Source organism: Exophiala oligosperma, assembly GCF_000835515.1.
Source record: "Exophiala oligosperma strain CBS 72588 unplaced genomic scaffold supercont1.2, whole genome shotgun sequence".
Classification (NCBI taxonomy): Eukaryota; Fungi; Ascomycota; class Eurotiomycetes; order Chaetothyriales; family Herpotrichiellaceae; genus Exophiala; species Exophiala oligosperma.
The window spans coordinates 1917193-1943418 of NW_015622819.1; the positions used below are offsets into that span (position 1 = coordinate 1917193).

Consider the following 26226-nt stretch of genomic DNA (forward strand, 5'->3'; position numbering starts at 1 on the left):
CATCTTTTGCAGGTCAGCGTCTGCCACTGTCGAAGAGATCTCTTTTTCCCTTCCAACCGTTCCAGCGCAGTGCCTCACCATAAGAATTTTTGATTGATTCTTCTGGAAGACTGTCATCAAGATGTCGAAAATCTCAGTCGGTAAGATCTAACACTTAACGCTTAGCGACTCTCACAATGAACCTCAACTAACGACTTTCCCACAGCCGGAGTGCGCCAGAACGTGCAACAACTTCTCGATTACTCCCTGAACGAGAAGAAGCGAAACTTCCTCGAGACCGTCGAACTCCAAATCGGCCTCAAGAACTATGATCCCCAGCGTGACAAGCGTTTCTCCGGAACCATCAAGTTGCCCACCGTCCCTCGCCCGGGCATGTCCATCTGGTACGCCACCACCCCTCCATATTTATCCATTGAACCATGTGTCACAAAATCAGCACACAAGTCTTCCCGCAAAAGAGTTTTGGGCAAAGAAAGCACACAAAAACTGACTGTAACTTGTTTCGCAGCGTTCTCGGTGACCAGCACGACATTGACCGAGCCAAGCACCATGGTGTCGACGCCATGTCGTCCGACGATCTCAAGAAGCTCAACAAGAACAAGAAGCTGATCAAGAAGCTCGCCCGCAAGTACGACGCCTTTGTCGCCTCCGACACCTTGATCAAGCAGATTCCTCGTCTCTTGGGTCCCGGTCTGTCCAAGGCCGGCAAGTTCCCGACCCCGATCTCCCACAACGAAGATCTGGCCAGCAAGATCACCGAAGTCAAGTCGACCATCAAGTTCCAGCTGAAGAAGGTCTTGTGCATGGGTGTCGCCGTCGGCAACGTCGGCATGACCGAGGACGAACTCATCTCCAACATCATGTTGGCCATCAACTACTTGGTGTCTCTCTTGAAGAAGGGATGGCAAAACGTCGGCAGCTTGACCATCAAGGCAAGCATGAGCCCTCCCAAGAGATTGTATTAAGTTACGTATCTCTGTGGGGTTGTCACCTTGGGGTTCATGATCAAACACAATCCTCGTTTGCAGATGCATTTGTTTGCCTTTTGATTTGCATCTGCTTCGGCAAAGGGCCCAGAAAAATAAGCTAGATAGTTGCCTTTAGCACAGCTAGCAATGGAAGTTCATGAAATCTCGTATTATGGAATAGTCTGTTAAGACATAGCCTGAAAGTGCGCTGTTACACGTCTATTGCATGCCCTCCATCAACTCCGTCTTGTCTAGAATCATATCTCTTAACCCACACTCATCCTTGAGTTGTTGCCAGTCATGCCCTTGCTCCTCACCCCATCTAGATCTCTCCTGAAATCCCCAAGCCAACGCAAGTCTATCAAACATTGCTCGCTCCGGCTCCCTGGTCCACCGCTCACTCAGCTTCGTGCCCGGCCGCCAGACAACTCTTTGCATCTGATCGTTCGACGTCGTGATGGCAACGAACCCGATCGTCGTCAATGTACCGATATAAGCCATCGCCCCGGCAATGGCCGTGTATTTGCTCAACTGAACGTCCATTGTGTTTTGCCAGTGAGCCACCCAGTCCGCGCCCACGTAGGCCAGCAACGGTAGCGAGGCTACGCCGACCATTGGGACTGCCGCTCTCCCCATGATCCGGGCGTTTCTGTTCGCAGGTGATGCGATCGAAGTGTCTATGATCGCAATTGCAAGTGGCAGGTTCTTCTTCAATATGGCGGCCTCGAGAGCAGCATCCGCCAGAGATGGTGGGATGGCATACTTTGGCAACTTCGGCCACGTCTCTGAAAATGTGATCGGCTTTGTGCCTGGGTTTGGTGTCTTCTTGTGCGCGTGTAGGTGGAATATCTCGGGGAGAAACTCAGGTTTGCCCAGCAGACATTGTATACGGACATAGAGGGACAGTGCCTCGTCTGAGACGTAGACCTTTGGATCGCGCAAAAGGGTATAGGCTAGTTCGGCGATGGTGTGTGCAGCACTGTCGCGGAAAGGCGCAGAGAGCTCGTGATCCGGTACAAAGACAGAGTCATTGCTGGAACCATCTTCCGTCAGGTCGCGCAGGATGGCGGCAGAGAGATCCTCGCCAGGTTCTGTGTCAACTTCATTTGCGCCTTTACTGACGCCGAATACAAGGCAGTTCGCTAAGCGATATGAATCCAAGAGAAATGTCAGGACATCGCTGTCTTCTGGGACTGTGTCGAGGGACGTCAACCGTGCGACTGTCTCTTTGAGGGCCTTGAGCTCGGCTGCCGGGTTGAGTGGTTTCAGAGAGATTTCGGGGGGTATTTCATGTGCGTTTATGGAAGGTTTTTTCTTGTTCGGTTTCGGAGGGAGGTTCGCGGCGGCCGAGATGCTGGGGGCATTTCTGGATATCGAGGATTGGGAAAACAATCGACTATTCTTCTTGGTCGCAGGTTGCCTCTTGGGGGTCCTCGCAATTGAAGCAAGTTGTCGTCGGCTAAATTGAGCTATGACGAGCCTTTCGCATGATTGGCATATATAAGTCGCCCGTCGCGGCAAGATTGTAGCCATGCTGGCTGCAAGTGCGATGAATTGCTCAGAGGAAAACCTCCCGTATGCTTTCAGGAGCATCGAAGTCGAAGTTCTGATCACGTGATAATTTACGAATCTTCGTGTGAACCAATGAAAGCCTGGAACTCTCAGCCTTGCACCGAGCACTATTCATGTCATTCTCTCAGACTCTTTTACTCCTTGCTCAGCTCATCTGGATCATAGATTTCCCTTTAAAATTTCCAAGAAGGGGTTCAAAAATGACCTCTATCGTCCTTCTGATTCACTGCTGGGCATAGATCTCCAGATCCCACTGACACTCCATTGTGAGCATCAAGGGTCGAAAGGCAGGATGGCGCCCGTACCCGCTCCCTCTGCTATTACATCAACAGCTGTGCAGACAGCCTTGGAACTCTATCCATCTCTAGTGGTGAAAGCTTACCAATCAAAAATCAAAGACCCGAAGAAACTCAAAGCTGCTCTGGAACGTGAAACATGGCGCTTTGAGGAGCTTCCCTCAGAGTTCGTCGATCAGAAAGCTCAAAATGGAGGTCTGTCGAAGGATCAGGTCGAAAGACTCGTTCAGTGGAAAATGTGAGTGTTCGCCTGTCCGTCATTTCTAGCAACATCGGAAGAGCGTTTCGAGTACAAATGCTTTTTCGACCCTTGAGTGATGAGTGAGCTTGCAAGTTGAGAACTGCTCTCATTTCAATGCTATGTCGTTCAACTGACATGGTATGGGTATAGTACACACGGCCAGTCACGTCCCTTCCTACCGGCGATGGTTCGCAGGAACGATGCATCATTCGTCACAGAACAGACCGCTCTAGGTTATAAAACGCTTCGGTCTGAGCCCGGCCCTCCATCGACAGCCACGGTAATTGCCGCACTCGATGCTGTATGTAAACTTTCAGGAATTGGTCCAGCTACGGGAACATTACTTCTCAACATATTCGACCCTGCCAACATCCCTTTCTTCCAAGACGAAATGTACGCCTGGCTTTTCGCCGAATCAAAAGCGACCAAGCTCAAATACAATCAAAAGGAATACCTCCAGCTATTCGAGACAGTGCGGCCCGTGTTGAAAAAGCTCGGTGTCAAGGCGGTAGAACTAGAAAAGGCCTCCTACGTGTTTGGCCACATGGAGTTTCTCGACGAGCAGGAGCGGAACAAGCTAGAAGCTGCCTTCGGCAATGAGACTGCCCAGGACGATAAGCAGGAAGCTCTTGACGAGGAAAAGGATGTCGCACAGCATACCACCGAAACTAAAAGAACAACACCTAGGTCAAAACGAGGTCTGGAAGGAGGCCCAGAAACAGGCTTGAACGAACAAAAGCGCAAGAAGATAAGGTCGAAAACAAGGAAGCAGTAATTGCACTTCAGATTATGAATTAGGTCCATTCAAGCCAACTTTAAACGTGTGGCTCTTCAATCCCTTCAGTACCACACTCGCCCGGTTTTGAGATCCCTTCAACGTCAAAAATGGGATCCCTATAGGATAAGGCCAACTCCGGCGATAGCCAGCACGACCAAGCTTTTGCCAACCTCCATTCCAATAGCTGCGTTGTCGTTCGAGGAAGATCCGGTTGCACTGCCACTGGCTGATGCACCAGTCTCGGAGGCGCTTGCGAAGCCTGTGTGAACCGCAGTCTCGGCGGATGACTCGGTCAAGGTCGCACTTGTCGACCCGCTCGTGGAAGAGGCTGTACCTAAGGTGGTTGTCGTACCGTACACGGAGGCCGCGTTGCAGTTCTGTTCCTTTTGTTGCTGAACGGTCCCGACACCTAGAATGTTGTTAGCCCTGCTGGTATTATGGCATATGCGGAAAATGCGCGGGGGCAAGAGTTATGCATATGGTCGTCTTTGATTTTTCATTTTCATTTTCTTTCTGTCATACCTGGATCATTGGGGCAGTTGTTGTAACATGTCAACATGTTTCCGTACTGTGTACATAGGCAGGAATAGTCGGTGGCATCGCAAGAATTGATCTGGCCTTGTATAGTGGTCTTGCATGCGTCGAGGATGCTGTTGTCATCATCATCAGTATCGCTTGCCTCGGACAAAGTGTACACACACAGTCCTTACTTCTGAGCGGCACAGCTTGAAGAAGCTGTGGACGAGCTGGCTGTTGAGGTTGCTGTTTGAGCTACTGCCAGGGAGGCTATCGAGGCCAAGAGGATGGTGGTAAAAAGCTGCATGTTGAACGAAGAATACTGAAATGTACTGAAATTGTTCAGAGTGCAGCAACGGACCAGCGGCAAAGGTGTAATAATGAACGACAAGAGGAACGAAATGATCGACTGGTCTTTGAAAGAGGGATCCGACAGAGGGAGGGAGGGAGGCTACAGACTGTACTACAAGGACGAGAAGCACGAACAAATACGTAGTAGACAAACAAGGATACTTACACAGTCTTCCCTTCTGGAGTATTGGACTCAGTATGGAGTGCACCATCCCCATTTTACGACTTGAGATATCCCTGTCCATCACCTTGATTTTGTCTCGCTAGCGAAGCAAAGCCTTGCCTTTGGTTATTGTATTTGGCGTCCACATGGAGATGGATATTTCGGACCAGTCGTCGAACCAGTCGGAAAAGACAACCAAGGGGTCCGGTTACCGTGGAGAGAGTATTGAATCCAGGATCTTTATTTAGCTTCCGTCGTTCTTCTTGGGGACGGGGCTGTTTCTGTCCCAAATGGCTCTACGCCCACAGGTTTGAGACATGTTTTTTGTTTCTCAGGGTGCGTGGTTGTACAAACTTGTTTTGTGGCGGGCGTGAGTATTGCCATCAACAACAACAACAACCGTGTGTCATGGAACCTGTCGTGGCATCGTCGTCGTACTGCTTTTTGATGAGCCACGCTCGTTTTGGACGTGCCAAAGATCTAGATGCAAAGGGTGTGATATTGTGACAAGAACGATTCGCGGATATAGTGTCGGTACGGAGTACGGAGTCAAGTAAGGGTCTTTTTCTCGAGCCGAAGCGAGATTTCCCTTCTGGCGGGGGAGACTATAAAAACCACTGATCCCTGCAGTTGAGACTCGTTTAAAAAAAAAGTAATTGAGACGGAGTACCAACTCGTCCTCCTTACTGGGTATCCCTGAATTATACCGATAGTACAGAAAGAATCTGCATAGTTGTTCTCTCTCTGAAAGTTTGCCTTCCGTCTTTCGCCTTTCTGTTCTTTGGATGGGGCTGGCCGAACGCATTGCCCATTGAGCAGGCTATCAGTCAATCTTGTCAACATGCTGAAATGTCGCAGCCTTGCATGCAGTACGGTGGCGGCAACTTTGTGGAAACCAATCATGCTTTTAATTTATCTCTCCTTTCAGGGGTAGTTAACTCCCATGCGAAGCCACGTTGGTCAAGTATTGTACGGAGTACTTGGTGGAAATTTGAGAAGCAATTTGGCTGGGTTATTTGTGACCATTAACACATTTGAAGATGTTTTCCTCTGCGCATTGCCTCAGCTATGGATATAGTCTGCCTGCTTCCAGACAATTGACGATTGACAAGGCTTTGGAATAATTGACACTCAGCCACGGAATTGGGAGCTCAATCAGGAGGCTGTCACAGCTAATGGAGTCGAATCAGTTTCGCCAAATTCTCGAACGCAGCCCTCCTCTTGTCGACAATGTCGTGGAACGTTTCTTCTGGCCCAACTGTACCGATGATAATCTGGTCTTCCCCGGAAGCCAGACCTTTGTACGCAGCATCGGTAAATTTGTCAACGGGCATGCCCATGTTCCGTCCTTTCTCCTCGCCCATATAATCGTGCAGCTCGGCTGAGTTTGTTAGCCACGGACCAGCAAATACTACGAGAATGGCACTTACTTTGTACAGGTGGAGGAGAAAGCTCAATGACTTTCACCGATGACTCTTTCAGCTGCTCCCGTAGGCAGAGAACGAAAGCATTCAAGGCCGCCTTCGAAGCTGAGTATGCCGGCAGACTCGCAGACGGCACGATTGCCAGGTTAGACCCGGTGCTGACAATGTTAGAGGACTGTGTCTAGGTATGCTGTGCTCACACATACTAAATCAAGCCAGTTTCGGACTTTTTGCTCTGAAAGAATGGCAAGAACTTCATCGTGAGGTCGACAAAGGACGAGAAGTTGACCGACATCTCGGAGTGAAAAACAGATAGGTCGACTGTTTCTGGCTGGGCAAGCTTGAAAACACTCTGAATGCCTGCATTGAGGAAGACGCAGTCCAGGTCTGGGTAGGTCTGGGTGACGTTGGAGACAAATTTGTCCATGTTTTTGCTATCACTCAGGTCGAATTGAACGGCGCTGGCTTTAGCTGAGCCATGCTTCTGTACGAATGCATTGAGTCGCTCCTGTCTACGGCCGACAGCAATGACTTTGACTCCTTCGAGAACCAATCGGTCCGCCATTGCTGCCCCGATGCCGGCAGTGGCACCGACCATTAAGACATGTTTGAAAGGGAAAGCCATACTTGACGGTCGATAGGATCAAGACGGCGAAGATGCGAGGACACCAGCACCAGCACAGTCTTTGGAGGTGAGGTAGTCTCCAAGTTAAGGGGATGTGTTTTTGGTGTCGTGAGAGGAATATGCGAATGTTTGTGAGTGCGAGAGCATTTTCAACTCTGTCAAAGAAACGGCGAGAAGTTCATATAAATACTTACCCATTGTGTTGACAGTTTCCATCGGGGTTAATACGGAGCATGTATATGGGACTCTCACTCACACAGACACGCACACACACACATGTACTTGACAATAAAGAAGAGGACGATGATATTGTATCTGGCCGCACGTTCCTTCGGTCTTAACGAAGCCGGTAGAGAAATGACGCTAAGCCGCCGTAAGTCCTTCCAGAATAGGACTAGTCCGGACTAATGCGGCGCCCACTGCGTTTTGGCCTAAACGTAACATTTTCCAACACTCGGTACGGCCATCTCGACTTCACCCGAGTCACTTTTATGAGATGGACACGTTTCTTCTCGCAACTTCCAGACCCCCCGCGCCGATCCTAGAAACATGATCCTAGTTTGCGAATGCACAGGACGGACACATTCTTCCGTTGACGAAATCAGGGCGATAGACACGACATCCGCCCCCACAGCTCCATGCCCATAGTCCCTCTGTCCCAGGATTATGGTCTATCTCGGCAAACCCTCGAGAGCATGTGCTCACTGCAGGAGAAGGAAACTCCGGGTAGGTCCATGTTGCTCCTCTGATTTGCTGTTGCTTATTTTCCTCAAGTGTGATCTCCGAAGCCAGGCTTGCGGTCAGTGTGTGAGGGCAGGCTTAGTGTGTGGAGGTTATCGTGATCCAAACCAGCTCAGGATTCAAGATGAGAGCCAAGCGACGCGGCAGAAAGCTATGGTCGGCATGGTTAAAGCCCTCCCACCGAGGGTGCAGATACCCCTGGATGAGAAAGCCAAGGGCGCCTTCTTCTCCCACTATGTGATCGGCATGGGAAGGACATACGATGTCCTCGAACGTATCGACACCCAGTCCTCACCAGACCTGCATCTGACTGCCAGTGTCGAGGCAGTCAGTCTGGCCTTTTTCCATTTTCAGTATAATTCCCCCAAAGCTTCGTCACTGGCCCGTGAGAAGTATCTGTCGGCTTTACCTCTCGTCAACAGTGCTCTGAGGTCGCCTCAACAGCTGGCAAGTGATTCGACCCTGCTCTCTATCCTCTTTCTGGACCTGTACGAGAAAATAATGCACAACGATCCCAGGTCATCGGAAGCATGGATGTCTCATGTTAGGGGAGCTTTAGCTTTGTTCAAGTTTCGAACGCAGCAGCAATTTCGGACGTATGTCGGGCGGCGCTTGTCGGTGCGTCTTTTCACAAACATGTTGATCAGCTGTGTCGGGGCGGGCGCACCTGCTCCAGTTGCCTTACTCCGGTTGCGTCAAGAGGTAGCCTCGCATATTGACGATTCTGACCCAAAATGGCGAGTGACGGGTCTTGTGATGGAATATACACTCCTCCGAGCCGAGTTGGACAGTAAGTTATTGTCGAACAATGAGAAGATCAGGCTTGCAAAAAAGCTCGACCACAAATTCAAGGTATTGGCAGACAATTTGCCGGCATCTTGGGTTCGCCACCGTATTTCCCTCGATAAGCAGTCCACCGACGTGCTTGAACCATATTACGATGTTTACCCGGACTACTTCGTTGCCCAGACTTGTAATGTCATCCGAATCATGAGAATTTGCTTGAATGAGTCTATCAGGACGATTTATACGGAGATGGCTGGTGAGGGTGAAGATGCCGAGTACAATCGGAGCTGTGGGCTGTTCGCGTCTCAGATCATCGACGCCATGGCCAAGGAAATTTGTGCAGCCGGTCCTCAGTTGACTGGGGGCGACAACATCGTGTCCAAGAAAGACGATTTCTCTCCCGTCCGTAGACTTCACTGTTACACTCTCCTATTCCCCTACTATATGGCCGCCAGATACGCCAGTCCCGAGACGAATATCCTGCCTTGGGTTCTCAACCAGCTAAAGTCCATTGCAAGTAATCCTGGAATTCGACACGCTGAACGAGTTGGCAAGTTGCTGGAAAGTGGAGAGCATCTCCCTCCCTGGTCAGTATATTGCATACTGGGAAGCTATGCATTTGCTGCATAGATATGAGAACTCCTCAAGGTATACAATAGGGCAGAGGAGCATTGTGCGTCATCAATTTCACGACCTGGCATCGAACTCTGGATTCAATACAATGGATCTGGAGTTTCAGTCGCCTTTGGGGTGATTCCATCTTGTTGCGAAGACGCCCTTGGCAATATGCTGTATGTCTCTCACAATGCATATCACTTGTGGCTGTGAGACCTATGTCTGAGTGCTTCATTGCTGTCAACTGGCGGCGCGGAGTTAGGCTTGCGTCAGCAGAAACCCTGTCAGCATTGTTACGTCGGAACAACAATTTTCAACCCAGCTCAACAGACCAATGTGACTCACATATCGCAGGCGACACGAGAAAAAAATGTATGTTCTGCCGAACCAGAAAAATGCAAAGTTGAAGACGACGTTAGAAAAGAAGCTCAGCTGAGAGCAAACGACCGCACTACAACTTAGGCAGATGGGTGATCACAATGTACCTAACGCCGATGTGCCTCTGCACACTAAGCGACGACAGTGTCCCTGATGAGACTACGAGTTACAACCTCCTCAGCCAATTTTTGGCCATTGGGCAAAAGTACGGAGTACCCTCTCCTTCGCATATCAACTGCTGGAAGGATTCACGTCACTAGCGCTGAGTGGCACTTACAGTAGCGCCTCTTCTTGGGGCTCCCCTTCAATCTCGCTCCTCCTGTTGACCGGGATGGCCAACGCTGCATTATCATTGTTTCGACCACGATTCGGCCGTCATTATTACTCCGTATCCTCGTCCCTATTGTTGCACACTAGGAAAGGATGCCAGTATCCTCAAACCACTGGCGCTCAACGTCGCGGCCTCACAGGATCCTACCAATGACCACGTCACACCAAATTTGTATCACATCTTGGCAGCCAAAGATAAGTATTGCTCTCGCCCCAGGCTGGGGGGTGACTCAGCATAGCGTGGCTCGGACAAGTTTAGTCCATGGCGCCTGCTGGCCTCACAGGGCTGGCTGTTGTACCGAAGCTTGTCTCACGTCGTTCTGCTAAGCGTGGTGTTTGGAAGTGAATGCGCGAATCCATCTGGGTTGCGTTTCCGCAAGGATCAGTGGCGCCATGCAGGAGACAAACATGTTCCTCGATTTCCACTTGCAGTCCGGTACTCTGTATTTCGTGCAACCTGGACTCATCCACTGATCGAAGTGTAGTAATCAAAACGCCTGCGGCCCCCACGCGGCTCAAGATATATCGCCCAAACTTAACCAGACGGGACGCCTGAATCTAGACGGCGATATCACGCCCTTAGCCCGCAGTATTTCCTAGGGTGTTTCTTGATCGACTAGGGCTTAAAATATAGCGTCAGGTCTGGTATTGTCACTACCGCTTCAGCGCTCTGGGGGCTACGTTACAGTATTCCTTCAGATATATCCTTCGCAATTGTCCAGGCGAAGGTGTGCCATGTATATCTCCCAACCCAACTCACACAGCTCCATATTGGCATTGTGCCAATGTTAGCCTACTCGAATCCTACGCCCAACAGCCAAGTTTACTACCACACGCGGCCTTTGAATTGCGCTCCCTATTGCACATCTTCTCGGAAGCAGCACATGATTGCCTTCTGTACTAGATGCCTGCCTCACGATATGCACGGCTGAATCCGCTAGCCAGTACTGGGTTTCTCGGGAAGAACTCTCCAACAGAATCCAGCCAGTTCTCTAACACAGAAGGCTTTCCGCCATCTGAGCCATTCCCATCGCAAAACAGAGATGGAAGTTTCAGCTCTGTGTTCAGGAAACCTGCCAGAGGGATTGTAACAGACAGCCTAGCCTATACAGGATCCGAGGGGAATTTCTCTCCTCCGCAGCCAAGTCGGTGCCAAAATGTCGTATACATGTTCTCTGCTAACTTGCCTACAGAACGTGTACGAACCAGAAGCTCGTTATACAGGGCAGCGTCTTCCGTCTGGTCGTACTCGAGGAAAACAGTATCGCAATTCAATGTTCCCAAAGTAGCTGCTCCATGGGACCACGAATATTCCGAGAAGCCAGGGGTAGCACCGCCACCATCAGACACTGTACGGTATTTCGAGCCTCATCGGCAGCGCAGGAGACTGTTTGTCAATAGCAGTTTCCAATGGCTCATGACCGCCGTCATCTGTGCGGGCCTCGCTGCTGTACTCTACGGGTTCACGACAATTGACATCGGCGTTACTTCGACGATGAAGCATGTTTTCAACGCCTTGGTTACTGGCCTGTCAATCTGCCTCGGTCTCAACCTTGCTTCGTCTCTCAAGGGTTACGCTCAAATGATGCGGTGGAGGTTCCTAGCCTCCAGCTATCGGTCTCTCCAGGACTTCGAACTTGTCATGAACTGCGACAGCCAGACCAAGACATTCCGCCTACTCTGGGCAGGTCGAACGCCGAAACAGTGGTACCCCAACAAAACCCAGCTGATGGCTCTCCTCTCCATCACTGTCAATCTTGCTTTGCAGGTCTTTACTGCCCTTCTCGGTCTTACTTACTCTATAGACCTTTCAACTGAGTTTGTGAGATTGACGTATGGTAAGGCAATTGCCCATCCTTTGATTCGTATATTTCTACTCACGAACACCCCTCCTTAGGAAATGTCAGCATTGTTGACTTATCTTACATCGGCAATGCCGCCACCCAGGATCTGTACGGAAACGACCTTGGAAGCTCCACGGCTCAATTTGCACAGTTTTCAGCCTCCAATACCTGGGGCATTACAGGTCAAGACTACCCAGTCTTGTTTGACACTTATGCCAAAGACCGCTCAGGCTTTACGCAGTCGGTTTATGAGAATGAAAATCACACCGCATACTGGTACCGCTTCATCGACCAGTCTCCTCTAGCTACCTCGTTGAGCTCAGTCAGTGATCGTACAGTCAACTGTACAGCGGAATGCCGATATCGTAAGTACCTGTCTCATTTCGTTTGTCACCTGAAGATGCGAAAATCGTCTATATAAGGTTGGATTGAGCCGAAATTCATCTATATCACCGTATCTTTATTCCCAGCAAAGAAGAACCAAGAAGACTGACTTTACTCGTCTAGATGAGGTGGTTGCCGGTGGCTATGCTGGCTTCAACACAGACGACACCGACACGATGTGGGACGTCACCTGGGTCGACGACGATGGGCACAACAACACATGGACCATCAATGAAGCCGCCACTGGCGCGACGACGTGGATGGCCAACATGACCTCCTGCGGCAGCCGGTGCACACAGGTCTACGCCCTTCAGAGTGCCGACAACAACACGGCCGACGTGCCCGTGCCTCGCTTCTTCAGCTGCAAGTCGTACGTCTCGCAGGTGTCCAACGTCGACGAGTACGAAGAGCCGGACGAGTACGAGCTCCCCAACCTCCAGGCCCAGTATTTGGCTGGCGCGATCGGCTGGTCAGGCGTTCAGACCGAGTACTCGGACGGCTCGCTCGCCAGCGACCTGCAGATGCTCGTGTACCCTTCCGATTCCAGCTGGAGCCCACCGGGCAACTACACCGAGGGGGACATGGCGGCGTTGATCATGCGCTTCACCGCGGGCGCCGTCGCGGCCATGGACGCCGGCGGGCCCAGGCTGAACGTCAAGGGCTACGGGCCGGCGCCGGCACAGTTTCTGAACGTGCAGTGGAAGTACGCCGGCGCCATCCTAGGCGCCATCCCCGTCGCGCAGTTTTTGATCTTGTGTTTTGTCGTGGCGTTTGCGAACAAGGCCATCATCAAGGACACGAGCCACCTGTCCACGGCGAGGCTGCTGAGGCCCGTCGTGGATCGACTGGGCGACAGCGGCTGCCTCTTGACCGGCGACGAGATTGCCGAGAAACTGAACAACTACAGACTCATTTACGGGGTGAGGGATCCCGGTGGCGCCATGCCCCCTCGCGGCGCCGACGACGAAGGTCAAATCAGACACGTGGATGTGATTGACGAGAATGAAGGGTTGGGGTATAGAAGGGGTAGAATGCCCCGGGGAAGATACGATGGTTTGTCATCGTCGTTCCCAGAAAAGGACGACGACGACGACGAAGAGAGGGCGCCGTTGCTGCCACAACAACATCAACAGAAAACTAAAAGCGAGAAGCAACTAAACATGACAAGTGATAGACTTCTGGGTAAAAGACTCAGGCGAATGAGTCTATAAAAGGAGCACCACACCTGACTGGGTGACTTGGAAAGGGGAGACCTGTGACAGGGGGTTTCCAATTGTATCACTCCCGCGCAGTCCACATGTACATCATATCAATCGTTGTCGAGTTCTTGTTTATGTCACACGAATGAAGGAAATGATTCTACGCCCTCTCGTACACCGAAAAAAAAAATCATCCTTCACCCTTCTTGTCTTGTCCTATTTTCAAGTTGTCTATACGTGTCGTGTATCGTATACCCAATCTAAACAGACCACACTCTATAGTAATGCAACATGCCTCTCCGGAACCGCGCTGTCGTTGGTCTTGCGATAAGCCCCAGCTTTGGAAGCCTCTATTTGATTTTGCGGCATGCAAATCGTTGAAGTCAAATCAAAGTTTCGTCTTCTTAGGCTTGCGCATCGGACCTCCTATCATCTTTTTCCACTCCTCATCCACGGTCTGTTTCTCGATCAACGACTTTGCATTCCACGCTCGCTCGTGTTCCTCCTCGGCTTCTCTCCACAACTTCATCTCGCTCCCTAGCCATTCGGAGCTATGATTAGCAGTCCTATCGACAGCTTCCATGGCAATCAGGTGGCCGATATCTTCAAACAAGACACTCCGTACACGACCGGCCGGGGCGCCTCCGCTGCCTCCAATACCAACACCGGTGTGGTCCATCTTGGCTTTGCACGCCTCAGGTGTGCCGACATCTGATTTGCCCCCAAATATGTACAACACGCTGGGTCGAAGTTCCTCGAGGCGGAAGAACGCTTGTGGTCCTTCAGCTCGATAGAATGGGTATATCGTCGGCAGAGAGGGGTTCAGGTCTGGATGAGTCTTACGGTTGATGGGCTTGCCTTGCCATCCGTAGCCTTGGTAGTTTGGTCGGAGGAAAGTGAAGACCTCTTGGTGCAGAGGGGTCTTTAACGTAACTTTAGGTGGTCCTTCTGAGTGTAGTAAAGTCGGCATATCACGAAGGCCATGTTGTACCCAGCGGTCGAGTACTCGGGGATCCCATGCTTGGTAGAACTTGCTGGCTTGGAAACTCTCGGCGGCCTCTTTTCTCGAGGGCCAGACGTCACGTCGGAAAGTGGATAAACGTGCCGGACTCGGACCTGCGTCGGGTGGAACACTGGAATGGACTTGTATTACGGGGTCGATAAGGATGAGTGTGGTGAGAAGTCGGGGGTGCATATAGGCTAGGTTGACTCTGAGTGAGAACATTAGTAAACGCCAACGGAGACACCGCAGTTGGGCCGTACAGATGATTTCCTCCCATCGAGTGGCCTATTCCCACCAGTGGCCGAGGCATGAGATCTCTCTTCATATTGATCATGTGTAGCAAATCCCGTGGATGATCATTCCAATTGGGGTCGTTGCCTAGCAGTTTCTCATTGAGGACGCTGCTCTGACCTTGTTGCGCAACGTCTGCGATCCATATGCTTCTGATGCGGAAGCCGTTCTTCTTTGACCTTGCGTGGATATCATCCCATAGTGGCTCGTAAAGCTCTTTTGGAAATGCATTGGCATGTGCGCCTATGATTGTTACATCGCCGGGCTGAGGATTAGGATTGTCCTTGGGTATATATTGCTTGACTGCGAGGTGCAAGACGTCCTCTTGTGAGCCGCTCAATGCCCGTGGGTATTCGCGAATGTGTTGGCAGGGTATTTTATGTTCGACGACGTGGAAGGAGGACATTGTGACGGATACTCAGCGCTGCACCTCGAGGACCTCACACCGTCCGCTCTTTTCATGTGGAAGCAAGTATGTTGGCAATAAAATGAACTTTTGATGGTGTAGGGTGGAAAGTGCACTTGCCGACTGCGCGCCAGCCCTGCGACTTGTTCAGAAAAGAGCCGAGGCTCAAACGGTAGTTGGTATTGCCATATCCGTACAGTACGGAAGAGTACCGTCCCGAAGATGAAGCGTCGCCTCCGCTTGAGTGAGTTGCTGCTGGGATCAATGCGGCTCCGACATCATCTCGCGTACCTGAGGTACAATAGGTAGACATGCGTATGGAGGTTACCGACACTGGCAATGTAGTGTCCCTGTTTGTACGAAGCACGGTAGACTGTAATCTGTAATAGTGGCTGTTCTAAGCCATCAGGCTGCTGGCTCAAGTACAAGAACCACTTTCGTATCACCACGTGACCAGTTTGGCGGGCGCGTGTCAATCGCGTTGATTGCTTTTTCGACGCGTGCCTGCGCTTTACTGTACATACGCACTTACTGTTGCCACAAAAGTCCTCCACTCGATTCACATTCGGTCCCAGTCTCTACAGGCGATGTAGTTGTCCATGACCGGTCTTTTCGATACATGTAGGGGTCTTGTGCGTAGTTTTGTCGGTACCTCGCCTTCTGCCAATATGAACGATCTCGAGCACACCAAAAAACGCGGCACATTCGCTCAATGCAGCTTCATCATCGTCCGTTCTGCAAGTCTAGGTCCCGAACAGGCCCAAGAGGTAAGATGCTAGTCGGGGAACATAATGACTGGTGCTGATTGATTCAATTAGCTCGCCGGTGAACTGAGACTACACGATGGCGAAGTCATCTTCGACGACTATCCTGAGAACAATCTCGACCTGAACGGGGTCACGCACGTCGTCTCTGCCACCTACGACTTTCCCGATTATCATGCCTGCGTCGAAGCCTTTATTCCGGTGGTCAGACCCACCTGGGTTACGCACTCCTTAGCGAAGAACAAACTGCTGAACCCCCGACAATACAATCCCGATCCGCGCTACTTCATGTCTGATGTTGTCGCATGCGTCGCAGATCTCCCAGAAGGGGACGCAGACGCTATTGCTGGCGGGATTCTAGCAATGGGTGGACTTTTTTCTCTCAGACTCACAAACCAGGTCACCCATGTGATCGCACTTACCGTCGAATCGGACGTCTGTCATAGAGTGATAGATGGGCAACTCAGGATCAAGGTTGTTTTACCGCATTGGGTGGATGACTGCTTGAAGCTGGGGAGAAAAATCGACGAGCATCCATATTCTCTGCCAGATCCCGACATATTGAAAGGTCCGACGGAGAAGGTGCCAATTGCGAAACGCAAGACCCAGGTGGAAGGGGCAGTAAATCCAGATCCGTCTCAAGAAGGCCAAGAACCGGTTGGCCCTCGAAAGCTGAACAAAGTTTTCAAAAAGAAGACAGTAATGCTATCCAAAGATCTTCGCATATCGAACAATCTCAGAGAAATACTGGACGGAATTATTACCACCAGTGGTGGTAAGCTAACCGACTCGGTCATGGATGCCGATATGTTCATTTGCAAATACCGCAGTGGCGAAGAGTATCGGATGGCTTCGCGGGCAGGCAAAGATGTTGGTAACCTCGCCTGGCTCTACTACTTGATTCAGACCGACGAGTGGACGTCTCCTCTACGGCGCATGCTACACTATCCTGTCGCACGAGAAGGACTTCCGGGATTTCAGGGGCTCAAAATCAGTCTGTCAAACTACAGTGGTGATGCACGAACGTATCTGGAAAATTTGATCTATGCAACAGGAGCAGAATGCACCAAGACGCTGAAACAAGACAATACCCATCTAATCACGGCTCATGTTCTCAGCGAAAAATGCGCTGCCGCAAAGGACTGGGGTATCCACATTATCAACCACCTCTGGCTCGAGGAGAGCTACGCTCAGTGGACGATGAAGAGCATTACGGACAACAAATACACACATTTCCCAAGGCGGACCAATCTCGGCGAGGTTGTTGGCCATACACAGCTAGATCGTACCGTTCTTGAACGACATTTCTTCCCACCGGAGGAAGATGTCGAGATGGCTGATGTCGCGGATGCAAAGCCTATGCAGCAAGTCAACAACAACACAATTTCGGCAACCAGATTAGATCAAGCACAGAACCATGACAGTGATGCTCGCGAAAGAAACGGAAAACCACGCACACCTGCGCCATCTAAGTTTATCACCACCGGTAAAGAGAATATTACACCGTCGACTACCAATAGTCGCAAGTCAAAAGAAGTTGCTTCAGCTCGACTGCATGAGATGACACCAGACATTCTCCTGTACGAGAAAGAACGAAAGCGTGCCGGTGGAGTCATCTATGGAGGTCGACGCAAGACCGACGAAGGCCGCATAGAGGTGGGCCGAAAGCGATCTGTTGATGAAGCATCGGATCATGAAACTACTGAGGGCGAAGCTAAGAAAGTTAAACGTGAGAACACGCCGCCAGCTATGCATCTTGTCATATCCGGTTACGATAAGTGGGTTGGTCGGGCGAAGCTTGAAGACAATGACAAAGTGGGTAACGTATATTCTATATTCAGGTATGTATACTGACATGTTTAGAAACGTCTTCGGAGCCTAGGGGTTGTATGCACCATGGATCCTAGTCGAGCGACGCATCTTGTTGCTCCGCGTGTTGTCCGCACGATGAAATTTGTGACAGCGCTCGCATACGCTCCCATGGTTCTCTCCACTAGCTACATTGAGGCTTGTCTGGAAGCAAATGAATTGCTCGACCCTGGGCGATTTAGATTGACCGACAAGGAGAGCGAGAAGAAATTAGGAGTTTCTCTGAAGCTATCTCGCGAACGTGCTCAGAAGAACCGCAATCAATTGCTTCAAGGCCGTACAATATATTGTATGGAAGATATCCGCGGAGGATTCGATACCTTCAAAACGATTGTGGATGCCAACGGTGGTGACTGCAGGCTGTGGCGCGGCCGAAAGGGTACAACTGTGCCTTCCAAGCGAGCCGATAGCGAGGCCAGTACTGACATCGACGCTACCAATGATGTGTATCTCCTGAGTAACGACACTGATCGGAAAGAGACCACACCCTTATGGACAAGATTCAAGGAGATGGCCGAAGGCAGTCGCAAAATTCCACGTATTGTCTCAGCGGACTGGTTGCTGGAGACAGCTATGTCCCAGAAGCTGCTACCCACACAGCAGTATGAGCTCGAGGACTGATGGAGATACTGTGTTTACGATTTCCATGAATATTCACGACCAGCGAAGCATTGTGGAGGCTGATGTCGATATGGAGGTGAATGTGTGACTGTTAGAAGAATTTGACACCCTGCTGGTCTTCTGTGCCAAACACTTGAGCTCTGCCCTTCTTGACCAAAGTAGCGAGACTCTTGCGGAGGACGTCCATGTCGAGTCCATAAAATTCTTGCTTTTCGGTTGTTTCTCCCTGAACCAATTCATACAGAGTCAACACCGTGCCCTTTTGTCCTGTTTCCTCTACCCAGGTTGCAATGACTGTCGCCCATTCTTCGGGTTTTCGCCACCAGACCCACGCTTCAGACTTCTCAAGTCCCAGCCATTCGGCTCGTTCATCACCGTCCTTGCTCACCATATAATCAATGACAGCCTTGGCGTCCTGAAGACTCAATCTTTTTCTCAGGGTTGAATTGTTGAACAGCGGGGTGTCGAGAGCGTCGATGATGGTGATTTTGAATATTCTGTGATGCTTGCAATATCTCTGGACCAGAATTGACCATTTCTTCAACTGGGCTTGCCGCGTCAACGCCGTTGGTTGTGGACTGAAAAATGGTGGAAAGTTATAGCTTTTTGGAAATTCGAAGGCTGGACTATCTCCCGCTTCTTGCGTTGCCGCCGCCATTCTTGTCAATATCTCCTCGGTGATAATCAATTTACGACATTGCCTGAGGGTTGCGGCCCTGGATGTCTTTTCTCAGGGCCAAGGTAAAACGTTTGCAGTTGAAATTTCAATGACTATACTAACAACGCGGCAGCCTGACGGATTTAGTATAACCTGATAACTCCTTGGATGGACAATATCGAAAGGTATCAGATGTTGGCAAGGAATACATGGCGTCGATGGTGCTGTAGTATGAGGTCCGTCGAGGACAAACATCCGATATTTTCCCGGAGCTTGGCGCCCATAGATGTTCTACGCCATGCCGCTTTAAACCAGGCTGTTTTCGAGTTTACTGACCTCGTCGCGCCTCTTCTCTTGGTTCTTGAGCCTGTATCTGCGCAAAGTTCGGCAAAACCATCGAACCCAAGTGAGTGGCGAGAATCGAAATGGTAGCTCTAAGTGCTTTACAATATTCCTTCAACCAACGCGACGACAAGATCTTGGCATTGCAATGTCAAGTCAATACCTTCTATTGAAACCATGAGGTCGTTCTAGCATCCACATCCCTGAAGAAGTGCTCCTAGGGTACAGAAACAGCAATAGCATCAGCTAATCAAGATGCTCGCCACTTGTCCCTCAACTTTCGGGGACTGCATATACCAACTTCCGTACAAAGTCTCGAGGCTAACCAACGCACCTACGGCCCTTTACACCAGAAGATGTGCCTGGTATCCAGCAGATCTATCATTCACACTCACTCACCATCTCCATAAGAAGAATTGCGCTCTCGAAGAGCTCCCTCGTTACCTGTCACTCCACGGAGCACATCAACATCGTAATTCTTGAACTGCCTGGCTGGAACTTTGTTCTCGAAAAGCAGATCCAACTCTAGGAAGGTGCGGTCTTTGATCTCGGGCAGTCGGAAGTAACAGTAGATGAACAACACCACATTGAAGCCTCCCCAGAAGAAGCCAGCCTTTCCTCGCCAGTTCCAGTCGTCGCTGTTGATCTGGTAGCTGGTAAGCACGTTGTTAATGACTGTTGCGACTTGGTAGGCGTTGCGAGCGAGCACAGCAGTCTTAGCTCGAAGACGGCTGGAACCGAGATCAGCGACGATGATGTAGGCAAGGGGGCCAATGGTCATGGAATAACTGAAAATGTAGATCATAAGGACGGCTCCCGTCGCCCAGGCGACACTGCCTTGGGGTGCCGGAATTCCCAGACCACCGACGACGATCTGGGTTATGGCGCTGATGACAAGGCCCCAGAGCATCAATGTGCGGCGCCCGACATGAGGAAGAATGAACCACATGACAATGCCACCAAAGAATGCAATGGCTTGTTGACCCAGGCTCAAGCTGAAGGCGTTCGCAGGGCTGAAGCCAGCTTGCTCGAAGAAGTAAGTCGCGAAGCCCACGATTGCGAAGCCACAGAAAGGCTGTACAATCCATGTCATACAGGCGATCTCGGTCCGACGGAGATTTGTTCCCTTCAAGCAATGCAAATACGATGTCCCTGCTTGTAATTCAACTTCGTGCTGGTTGGTCGCGGTGATCTGAACGAGATAGTTCTCTATCTCTTCCGGGCTGAAACCGCCAAAGAGTCGATTCAAGCTCTTTCGGGCATCTTCAGTACGACCTTGTCTCACCAACCAGTAAGGAGACTCTGGAGCAAAGAATGTTCCGATAAGGATGATGGGGGGCCAGATCCACTGTGTGGCGAAAGGGACCTTGTAGCCCCAGTGTGATTCCGTGTTAACAAATGCTCGCAATACTCCGGCTGAGATGACTTTCCCGATGGTCCAGCAGAGGTTGACCCACGTCGTCAAGTATGGTCTCAGGACCAGCGGGCAGACATCTGCGGCATAGACAGTGGTCAAGGTGAGGAAAACTGACAGAGGAAAGCCGAAGAGAAGTTCCGCCCCCGTCAAGACCTTCAGATCAGTGGCGAAGAATTGCATGAAAATGATTGCGGCCGTGAAAACGCAGGTAGCCATGACTGTTTTCCGAAAGCCATATCTATCCGAAGCCCAGCCGGCGATGAAGAGTCCGAAGAATTGTCCAAGCATAACAGCATTAGAAACGATGCTTTGCCATTTGGCGGTGATGTTGTACGTGCCGTCCTCCTTTTCTGTGCCAAATTTCTCTTTGAATGAGGGAAGACCGTACAGGGAATTCAGAAGGATTGCGTCGTACCCTTCCATGATGACGGCGATTGACAAGAAGCCCGACCAGAAGACTGCGCTGTAACATCGGCGCAAGCCTTGACGGAGAGACCGATGGACCTCGGCCTCATGTCCGTCGACGATCCGGTCACCTTTCATGTCTCCAACGCTTGTCTGGGGCTCACCCAAGACATGTACCACTTTCTCAGGGTCTGATGAGGCCATTTGGGTAGGCTCTTGAGTGGAAGCCATGTCTGTCAAGGATTGTGATTTAACGCGAGCGAAGAAGAGGAACCTTTGGAAGATATGGGCGCCTATGATGGAGAGATGGCCACGTTTGGGCGTAGCAGTTGGCAACTTATATACATCTCCATCTCTACCAGATCTTCAGTTCGCACGCGACAGTTCGGGAACCTTGCAACACCTGATAGAAGACGAGGTCGAGGCACAGGTCACGAATTCTAGAACTTGGCTGTTCCCCGTGGCTGATCTGGTTATGCTCCACAAACGTTCCGCGCGGGTAAACGACCTTCGCCGCGGCGGAAGCTCAGTGAGTCACGGCACACATGAGTACGTTCGAGATGGAATTGGCGCTTCAACATTGAGTGTCTAAACCAGATACGGGCTTTGGGGCCTTCGCGATCAAAGCGTAACGTGGCACGATTGGTGAATGCTTTTCTATCTGTGTACCCACACTGTATTCATTACCTTACAAGTGGAGTAGAGTTACTTGATTGCATGACTATCTTAACGGCAGATTCATTGAGATGACCTGCCTATCTGGAAAATCCTCAAGTTGGTGAGCTTGAAGTGGCGTCCACTGCAAGAAAAACGGGCGCATGCATCTCCTATAAAAGTCGAACTAAGTTGGCAAGCCACGGAATCGATGTGTGTTTCTCAATCTTTTCTATCTACGATGGGTTCTCTAGCCACAATCGCCAAACCTTGGTGGAAGGATGCGGTCGTCTATCAAGTGTGGCCGGCCAGTTTCAAGGATACCAACGATGATGGCGTTGGTGACATCAAAGGCGTTATCGAGTCCTTGGACCACATCCAGGGTCTAGGTGCCGATACTGTCTGGATGTGTCCCATCTACGCTAGCCCTCGCATCGACTTTGGCTATGATATCTCTGATTATGAGGCCATCGATCCAAACTTCGGTACCATGGAGGATGTCGAAGACTTGATCCGTGGCTGTCACGATCGTGGCATGAAATTCATGATGGACTTGGTAGTCAACCACACCTCAGACCAGCACAAATGGTTCCAAGAATCTCGAAGCTCCAAGACCAACCCCAAGCGTGACTGGTATATCTGGCGCCCTGCTAAATACGACGAGCAAGGGAACCGCATCCCTCCCAACAATTGGCGATCCAACTTTGTGGGTAGCACGTGGACCTGGGACGAGACGACCCAAGAATACTACCTCCATCTCTTCGCTCCCGAGCAACCCGACCTCAACTGGGACAACTTGGAACTGCGCAAGGCGGTCTATGACAGCGCCGTCAGGTTTTGGCTGGAAAAGGGCATCGACGGCTTCCGGATCGACACCATGACCATTTACAGCAAGAACCCTGCGTTGCCCGACGCACCGATCACGGATCCCGGCTCCCCATACCAGACTGGACGAAAGTGGTACGGTGACCAGCCCAAGGTCTTTGAGATCCTCTCAGAGATGACGGCGATCATGGACGAGTACGGAGAGAAAATCACCGTTGGCGAGTTTGGTGGGCTCAAAGATCTGAGCGTCGCACTCGACTACGTCGGGGCCAGCAAACGTTGCGTCGGCATGGGCTTCCAGTTCGAGACGGTGTGCATCGGATACGCCCTGAACCACTGGCACATCCGCGACTTCCCCCTACAAGAGTTCAAGCAGACGGTCGGCAAGTGGCAGCAATTCGTCGAGGGCAACGACGGCTGGACGTGCATGTTCCTCGAGAACCACGACATTGCACGGTCGGTCTCGCGATTCGGCAACGACTCTCCGGAATTTCGGGCCGTGTCCGCAAAGATGCTGGCCGTTTTACAGGCGACGGCGACGGGGACCCTGTTCATCTACCAAGGGCAGGAGATCGGCATGACCAACATTCCCAAATCCTGGCCCATCGAGGAGTACCTGGACATCAGTTCGCAAAACTACTGGAAAGACCTGACGTCGTCCACGGACGACAAGGCCGAACTGGACAAGGCCATGGCCAAAGTCCAGAAAGTCGCCAGGGACCACGCCAGAACCCCAATGCAGTGGAGCGACAAGCCCCATGGAGGCTTCACCACATCTCCCAATGGACCCTGGATGCGCACCAACGACAATTATGTCGACATCAACGTGGAGAAACAGGTCAAGGAGACCGACAGTGTGCTGTCGTTCTGGAAACGTATGTTGGCGCTGCGCAAGCAGTACTCGGACGTCTTCGTCCATGGAACGTGGAGAACGTTGGACGCCGAGAACCCGGCGACCATGACATATGTCAAGGACGGAGGAGACAAGAGGGCTCTGGTCGTGCTCAACTTTACCGAGAAATCCCAGCCTTCCAATATACCAGAAGAGTTCAAGGGTTTGGAAGCCGCGATTACAAACGTCGACGAGTCGGTGCCTGACACGCTGAGTCCGTTCGAAGGAAGAGTTTACATCAGGTAGATAACGACTATTCGTACGAATGATGGCATATAGATGGGGGTACAAGTGGTAGTTTAACAGAAAGTCATCAAGTTGTTTACATCTATAGAAGTCAAGCATGTGCAAGGTGATAATTCATTGAATTCGGGACTGATCTAAGGCGAACTCTGAGAAGTCGCGTCGTTGCTGGTGTCCAAAGGTACCAACTCGGCCTGTCCGGCAGCGTAGCGCGAGACGGGGAACCCGGCGCTGTGGGCCTTGAGAAGTTCTTGGTAGGAGGTCAACGCCGCGGTCCAATCGTTGGCGTCGACGTCGTCGGTGGAAGAGAGGATCATGCTGACGATGAAGGTCCCGATGGTTGAAAGGTTGACGTGAGGCACTGTTTGGGACGTGATACATGTGAGAATGAGGACAATGTGGGCACAAGGTGATGAATCATGAGAGCGTCGAAAGAGCTGAGGGTACAACTTGGGGAAGTGGGAAGGGAAAGGGGGGAAAAGACAAAAGAAGACAAGAAAAGTAGTGAAACATACTAGGCCACCAGAGTATAGATGTGCGACTGATGGTTAGATTCCGGAGTAGTGTCATGACTTGGTTGACTATCAACGACGCTTGGTGACGGAGGTCTTTGGTCGGGTGGCGTAGGAGTTCAAGTTTTGGTAAGACGGCGCGGTACAGGATGATCCTGATGGTGTAGGCCGCCAGTTCGAGGGCGCCTATAATTGTAGTTGATAATTTGCCATAAGAATTAGTCTGGACCGGGCATTTTGGGGTGTATCTATGGGCAGAGGGTGCGAACCAACCTGTTGCGTCGAGGGATGAGTCAGAAGCTGTTGCCCTTCGTAAAGGCTCATAATGTCCTGTCACCCATCGGTCCAGGTCCCGCGAGCACTTTTCGAACAAGGGCAGGAGATCGGCGGCGGGAAGAGACAGACACACGTCGAGGCCGCGGATGGAGTAAAAAGTGGCCAGGACAAAGCCCAGGATATGCGTCAGATGCACGGTGGCGATGAAGACGTCGGCGGCCTGGCAAATTCCATCGGAAAGCCCTTCGTCGCTTCCTGCTGGTGTGGTGAAAAAGTCGGAGCGCTCGAGCATCGTCACGTTGGCGTGCGCTTCTGTGAGGTATGGTGGTCTGCCTAGGGCCAAGGCTGACCTGAGTATGGACGGGCGGTGTTAGTAACAGCAGCAATAGGAGAGCATGCGGTATCATATGTGCTGAGTTCAAGACAGGAAAATGGGAGAGGAAGATGGTTAGGATTATTTCGGATTATTGACGGACTCACCATTTATCTTGGACGAAGACCGCCCACCATACTCGACGTCGACGTCGTTTCTCTTGTATGGGTATATCCCAGCCCGTACAATCCACGTTGAGACCGAGATCCTGAGTGGCCGCGACGAGCTGTTACGTGAACGTCGAGTTTACGGTAAGTGAGAGACCACGTGGAACGCGAGCAAAAGGTTGGATGTGAGATTGTACATTGCCTGTTTCAACATGACTTCCTCGCATTTCAGGGTATCTGACAGTTTTGGTTAGAATAGAGGTAACCAGGACAATCAAGGGAGTCGGAAATTTCTGTGTACGAACCCGGCACCATATGCGTTACCCTGTTGAAACAGAAGGGCCGCCTCAATCGTGTCCAATTGGGCCACACGCATTTTTGCAGGAAGTCCCTGAGTAGTGAAACGCATAAAAATACTAGGGTCCAGCTTCTGCGCTGCGGAACAGAAACTCTGGGCCACGCAACATATGGCTATTCTCAACATTGAAGATATGTCCCCTTTGTGTGGTCTCTTGAATCCCAAGAGAGGATACGACGCGTGGACGTAGCGGTCAAAGGCTTGGAAGAGTTCTTGCTGGAATGGCTCTATCTGAGCGAGTACGGGTTCTGCGCTGCTCTCACTCACTGGTATCTCGAGTCGATTCTGTATCGAGAGCTAAAACAATGATCACAAAAACGTCAGCACACTTCGAAGGAGAAGTAGTATCTCGCCGGGCTTTCGGTATTTCATCACACCTCGAAATGGATTGGAGTGTATGGGTCCTTGCCCCTTCGATCGCAAAGGATCTGCATCTCGTTGCCGTTGGCCGAGACAGTCTTCCAGTTGTAATGTCGAAGGATAAAAGGATCTAGATCACTGGAGAGACCGACGAATCGTTCGGTCTTTGTCGGTATTGTCGTCAGTTCTGGTGCCTCGTAGTGGGGATGGTGCTCCAAAACATGCGAGACTCCTCTGGAAGAAGTCCTTATCCCTGGACCCCTGATATCTATCGACCGGCGTGAGGCAGACTGTTCATGATGGACACTGGGAGTGTGTATCCTGTCGCCCATGACCACTCCGTCCACCATGCATGGAATGCCTCGGTTGCGGCACAATGAACAGGCAAGATTGCCCTGACGAGAACAAAATACTTTCCGGGTCCGACACTTGTCACAGGGCTTTTGCTTCCGTGATCGATATGGCCTCTCCATTGCCCACGGCGTGTGTCCAGGAAGAAGAGCAGTTGACCAGCGGACAGTCCAAGTACAAGATAATGTATGAGGTGTGGGGTTGTTTGGGACTTCTATCTTTATCGGTCATGCACCTAGAAATTGAAGGAAGTTGGTGGGCTAGAACATCTCTGTACATACTCCGTTG

General features: G+C 51.0%; 12 protein-coding genes across 12 annotated transcripts; 6 read left to right on the forward strand and 6 right to left on the reverse strand.

Moving 5' to 3' along the window:
* Nucleotides 1–23: 23 nt before the first annotated feature.
* Nucleotides 24–1138, forward strand: PV06_02139 (60S ribosomal protein L10a). The gene is made up of 3 exons (XM_016402788.1): nt 24–140; nt 206–383; nt 509–1138. The coding sequence occupies exons 1-3, from the start codon at nt 122–124 to the stop codon at nt 963–965; spliced, it is 654 nt and encodes a 217-aa protein (XP_016266685.1). The 5' UTR covers nt 24–121; the 3' UTR covers nt 966–1138.
* Nucleotides 1114–2507, reverse strand: PV06_02140 (uncharacterized protein). The gene has a single exon (XM_016402789.1). It carries the CDS (start codon nt 2499–2501, stop codon nt 1188–1190), a length of 1314 nt encoding a protein of 437 aa, XP_016266686.1. The 5' UTR covers nt 2502–2507; the 3' UTR covers nt 1114–1187.
* A 325-nt stretch (nt 2508–2832) lies between these two features.
* PV06_02141 (uncharacterized protein) lies at nt 2833–4391 on the forward strand (the record flags this gene model as incomplete). The annotated part of the gene is made up of 2 exons (XM_016402790.1): nt 2833–3074; nt 3228–4391. 2 exons carry the CDS (start codon nt 2833–2835, stop codon nt 3850–3852), a joined length of 867 nt encoding a protein of 288 aa, XP_016266687.1. The 3' UTR covers nt 3853–4391.
* On the reverse strand, nt 3972–4678 carry PV06_02142 (uncharacterized protein; the record flags this gene model as incomplete). Its single annotated transcript, XM_016402791.1, has 3 exons — nt 3972–4264; nt 4378–4505; nt 4566–4678. 3 exons carry the CDS (start codon nt 4676–4678, stop codon nt 3972–3974), a joined length of 534 nt encoding a protein of 177 aa, XP_016266688.1.
* A 1257-nt stretch (nt 4679–5935) lies between these two features.
* Nucleotides 5936–7209, reverse strand: PV06_02143 (uncharacterized protein). Its single transcript, XM_016402792.1, has 3 exons — nt 6516–7209; nt 6316–6467; nt 5936–6266 (listed from the first exon to the last, which is right to left on the reverse strand). The coding sequence occupies exons 1-3, from the start codon at nt 6932–6934 to the stop codon at nt 6058–6060; spliced, it is 780 nt and encodes a 259-aa protein (XP_016266689.1). The 5' UTR covers nt 6935–7209; the 3' UTR covers nt 5936–6057.
* A 220-nt stretch (nt 7210–7429) lies between these two features.
* Nucleotides 7430–9231, forward strand: PV06_02144 (uncharacterized protein). The gene is made up of 2 exons (XM_016402793.1): nt 7430–7660; nt 7709–9231. Exons 1-2 carry the CDS (start codon nt 7601–7603, stop codon nt 9089–9091), a joined length of 1443 nt encoding a protein of 480 aa, XP_016266690.1. The 5' UTR covers nt 7430–7600; the 3' UTR covers nt 9092–9231.
* Nucleotides 9232–10465: 1234 nt separating this feature from the next.
* PV06_02145 (uncharacterized protein) lies at nt 10466–13347 on the forward strand. The gene is made up of 4 exons (XM_016402794.1): nt 10466–10929; nt 10978–11622; nt 11682–11993; nt 12136–13347. Exons 1-4 carry the CDS (start codon nt 10689–10691, stop codon nt 13221–13223), a joined length of 2286 nt encoding a protein of 761 aa, XP_016266691.1. The 5' UTR covers nt 10466–10688; the 3' UTR covers nt 13224–13347.
* A 69-nt stretch (nt 13348–13416) lies between these two features.
* On the reverse strand, nt 13417–14911 carry PV06_02146 (uncharacterized protein; the record flags this gene model as incomplete). The annotated part of the gene is made up of 2 exons (XM_016402795.1): nt 13417–14422; nt 14475–14911. 2 exons carry the CDS (start codon nt 14909–14911, stop codon nt 13600–13602), a joined length of 1260 nt encoding a protein of 419 aa, XP_016266692.1. The 3' UTR covers nt 13417–13599.
* Nucleotides 14912–15464: 553 nt separating this feature from the next.
* Nucleotides 15465–18373, forward strand: PV06_02147 (uncharacterized protein). Its single transcript, XM_016402796.1, has 3 exons — nt 15465–15678; nt 15730–17490; nt 17539–18373. Exons 1-3 carry the CDS (start codon nt 15511–15513, stop codon nt 18163–18165), a joined length of 2556 nt encoding a protein of 851 aa, XP_016266693.1. The 5' UTR covers nt 15465–15510; the 3' UTR covers nt 18166–18373.
* Nucleotides 18257–18823, reverse strand: PV06_02148 (uncharacterized protein; the record flags this gene model as incomplete). Its single annotated transcript, XM_016402797.1, has 1 exon — nt 18257–18823. One exon carries the CDS (start codon nt 18821–18823, stop codon nt 18257–18259), a length of 567 nt encoding a protein of 188 aa, XP_016266694.1.
* Nucleotides 18824–21882: 3059 nt separating this feature from the next.
* PV06_02149 (uncharacterized protein) lies at nt 21883–23604 on the forward strand (the record flags this gene model as incomplete). The annotated part of the gene is made up of 1 exon (XM_016402798.1): nt 21883–23604. The coding sequence occupies one exon, from the start codon at nt 21883–21885 to the stop codon at nt 23602–23604; it is 1722 nt and encodes a 573-aa protein (XP_016266695.1).
* A 134-nt stretch (nt 23605–23738) lies between these two features.
* PV06_02150 (uncharacterized protein) lies at nt 23739–26060 on the reverse strand (the record flags this gene model as incomplete). Its single annotated transcript, XM_016402799.1, has 7 exons — nt 23739–23962; nt 24117–24299; nt 24387–24739; nt 24870–24988; nt 25067–25106; nt 25175–25524; nt 25605–26060. The coding sequence occupies 7 exons, from the start codon at nt 26058–26060 to the stop codon at nt 23739–23741; spliced, it is 1725 nt and encodes a 574-aa protein (XP_016266696.1).
* Between the last annotated feature and the right edge of the window lie 166 nt (nt 26061–26226).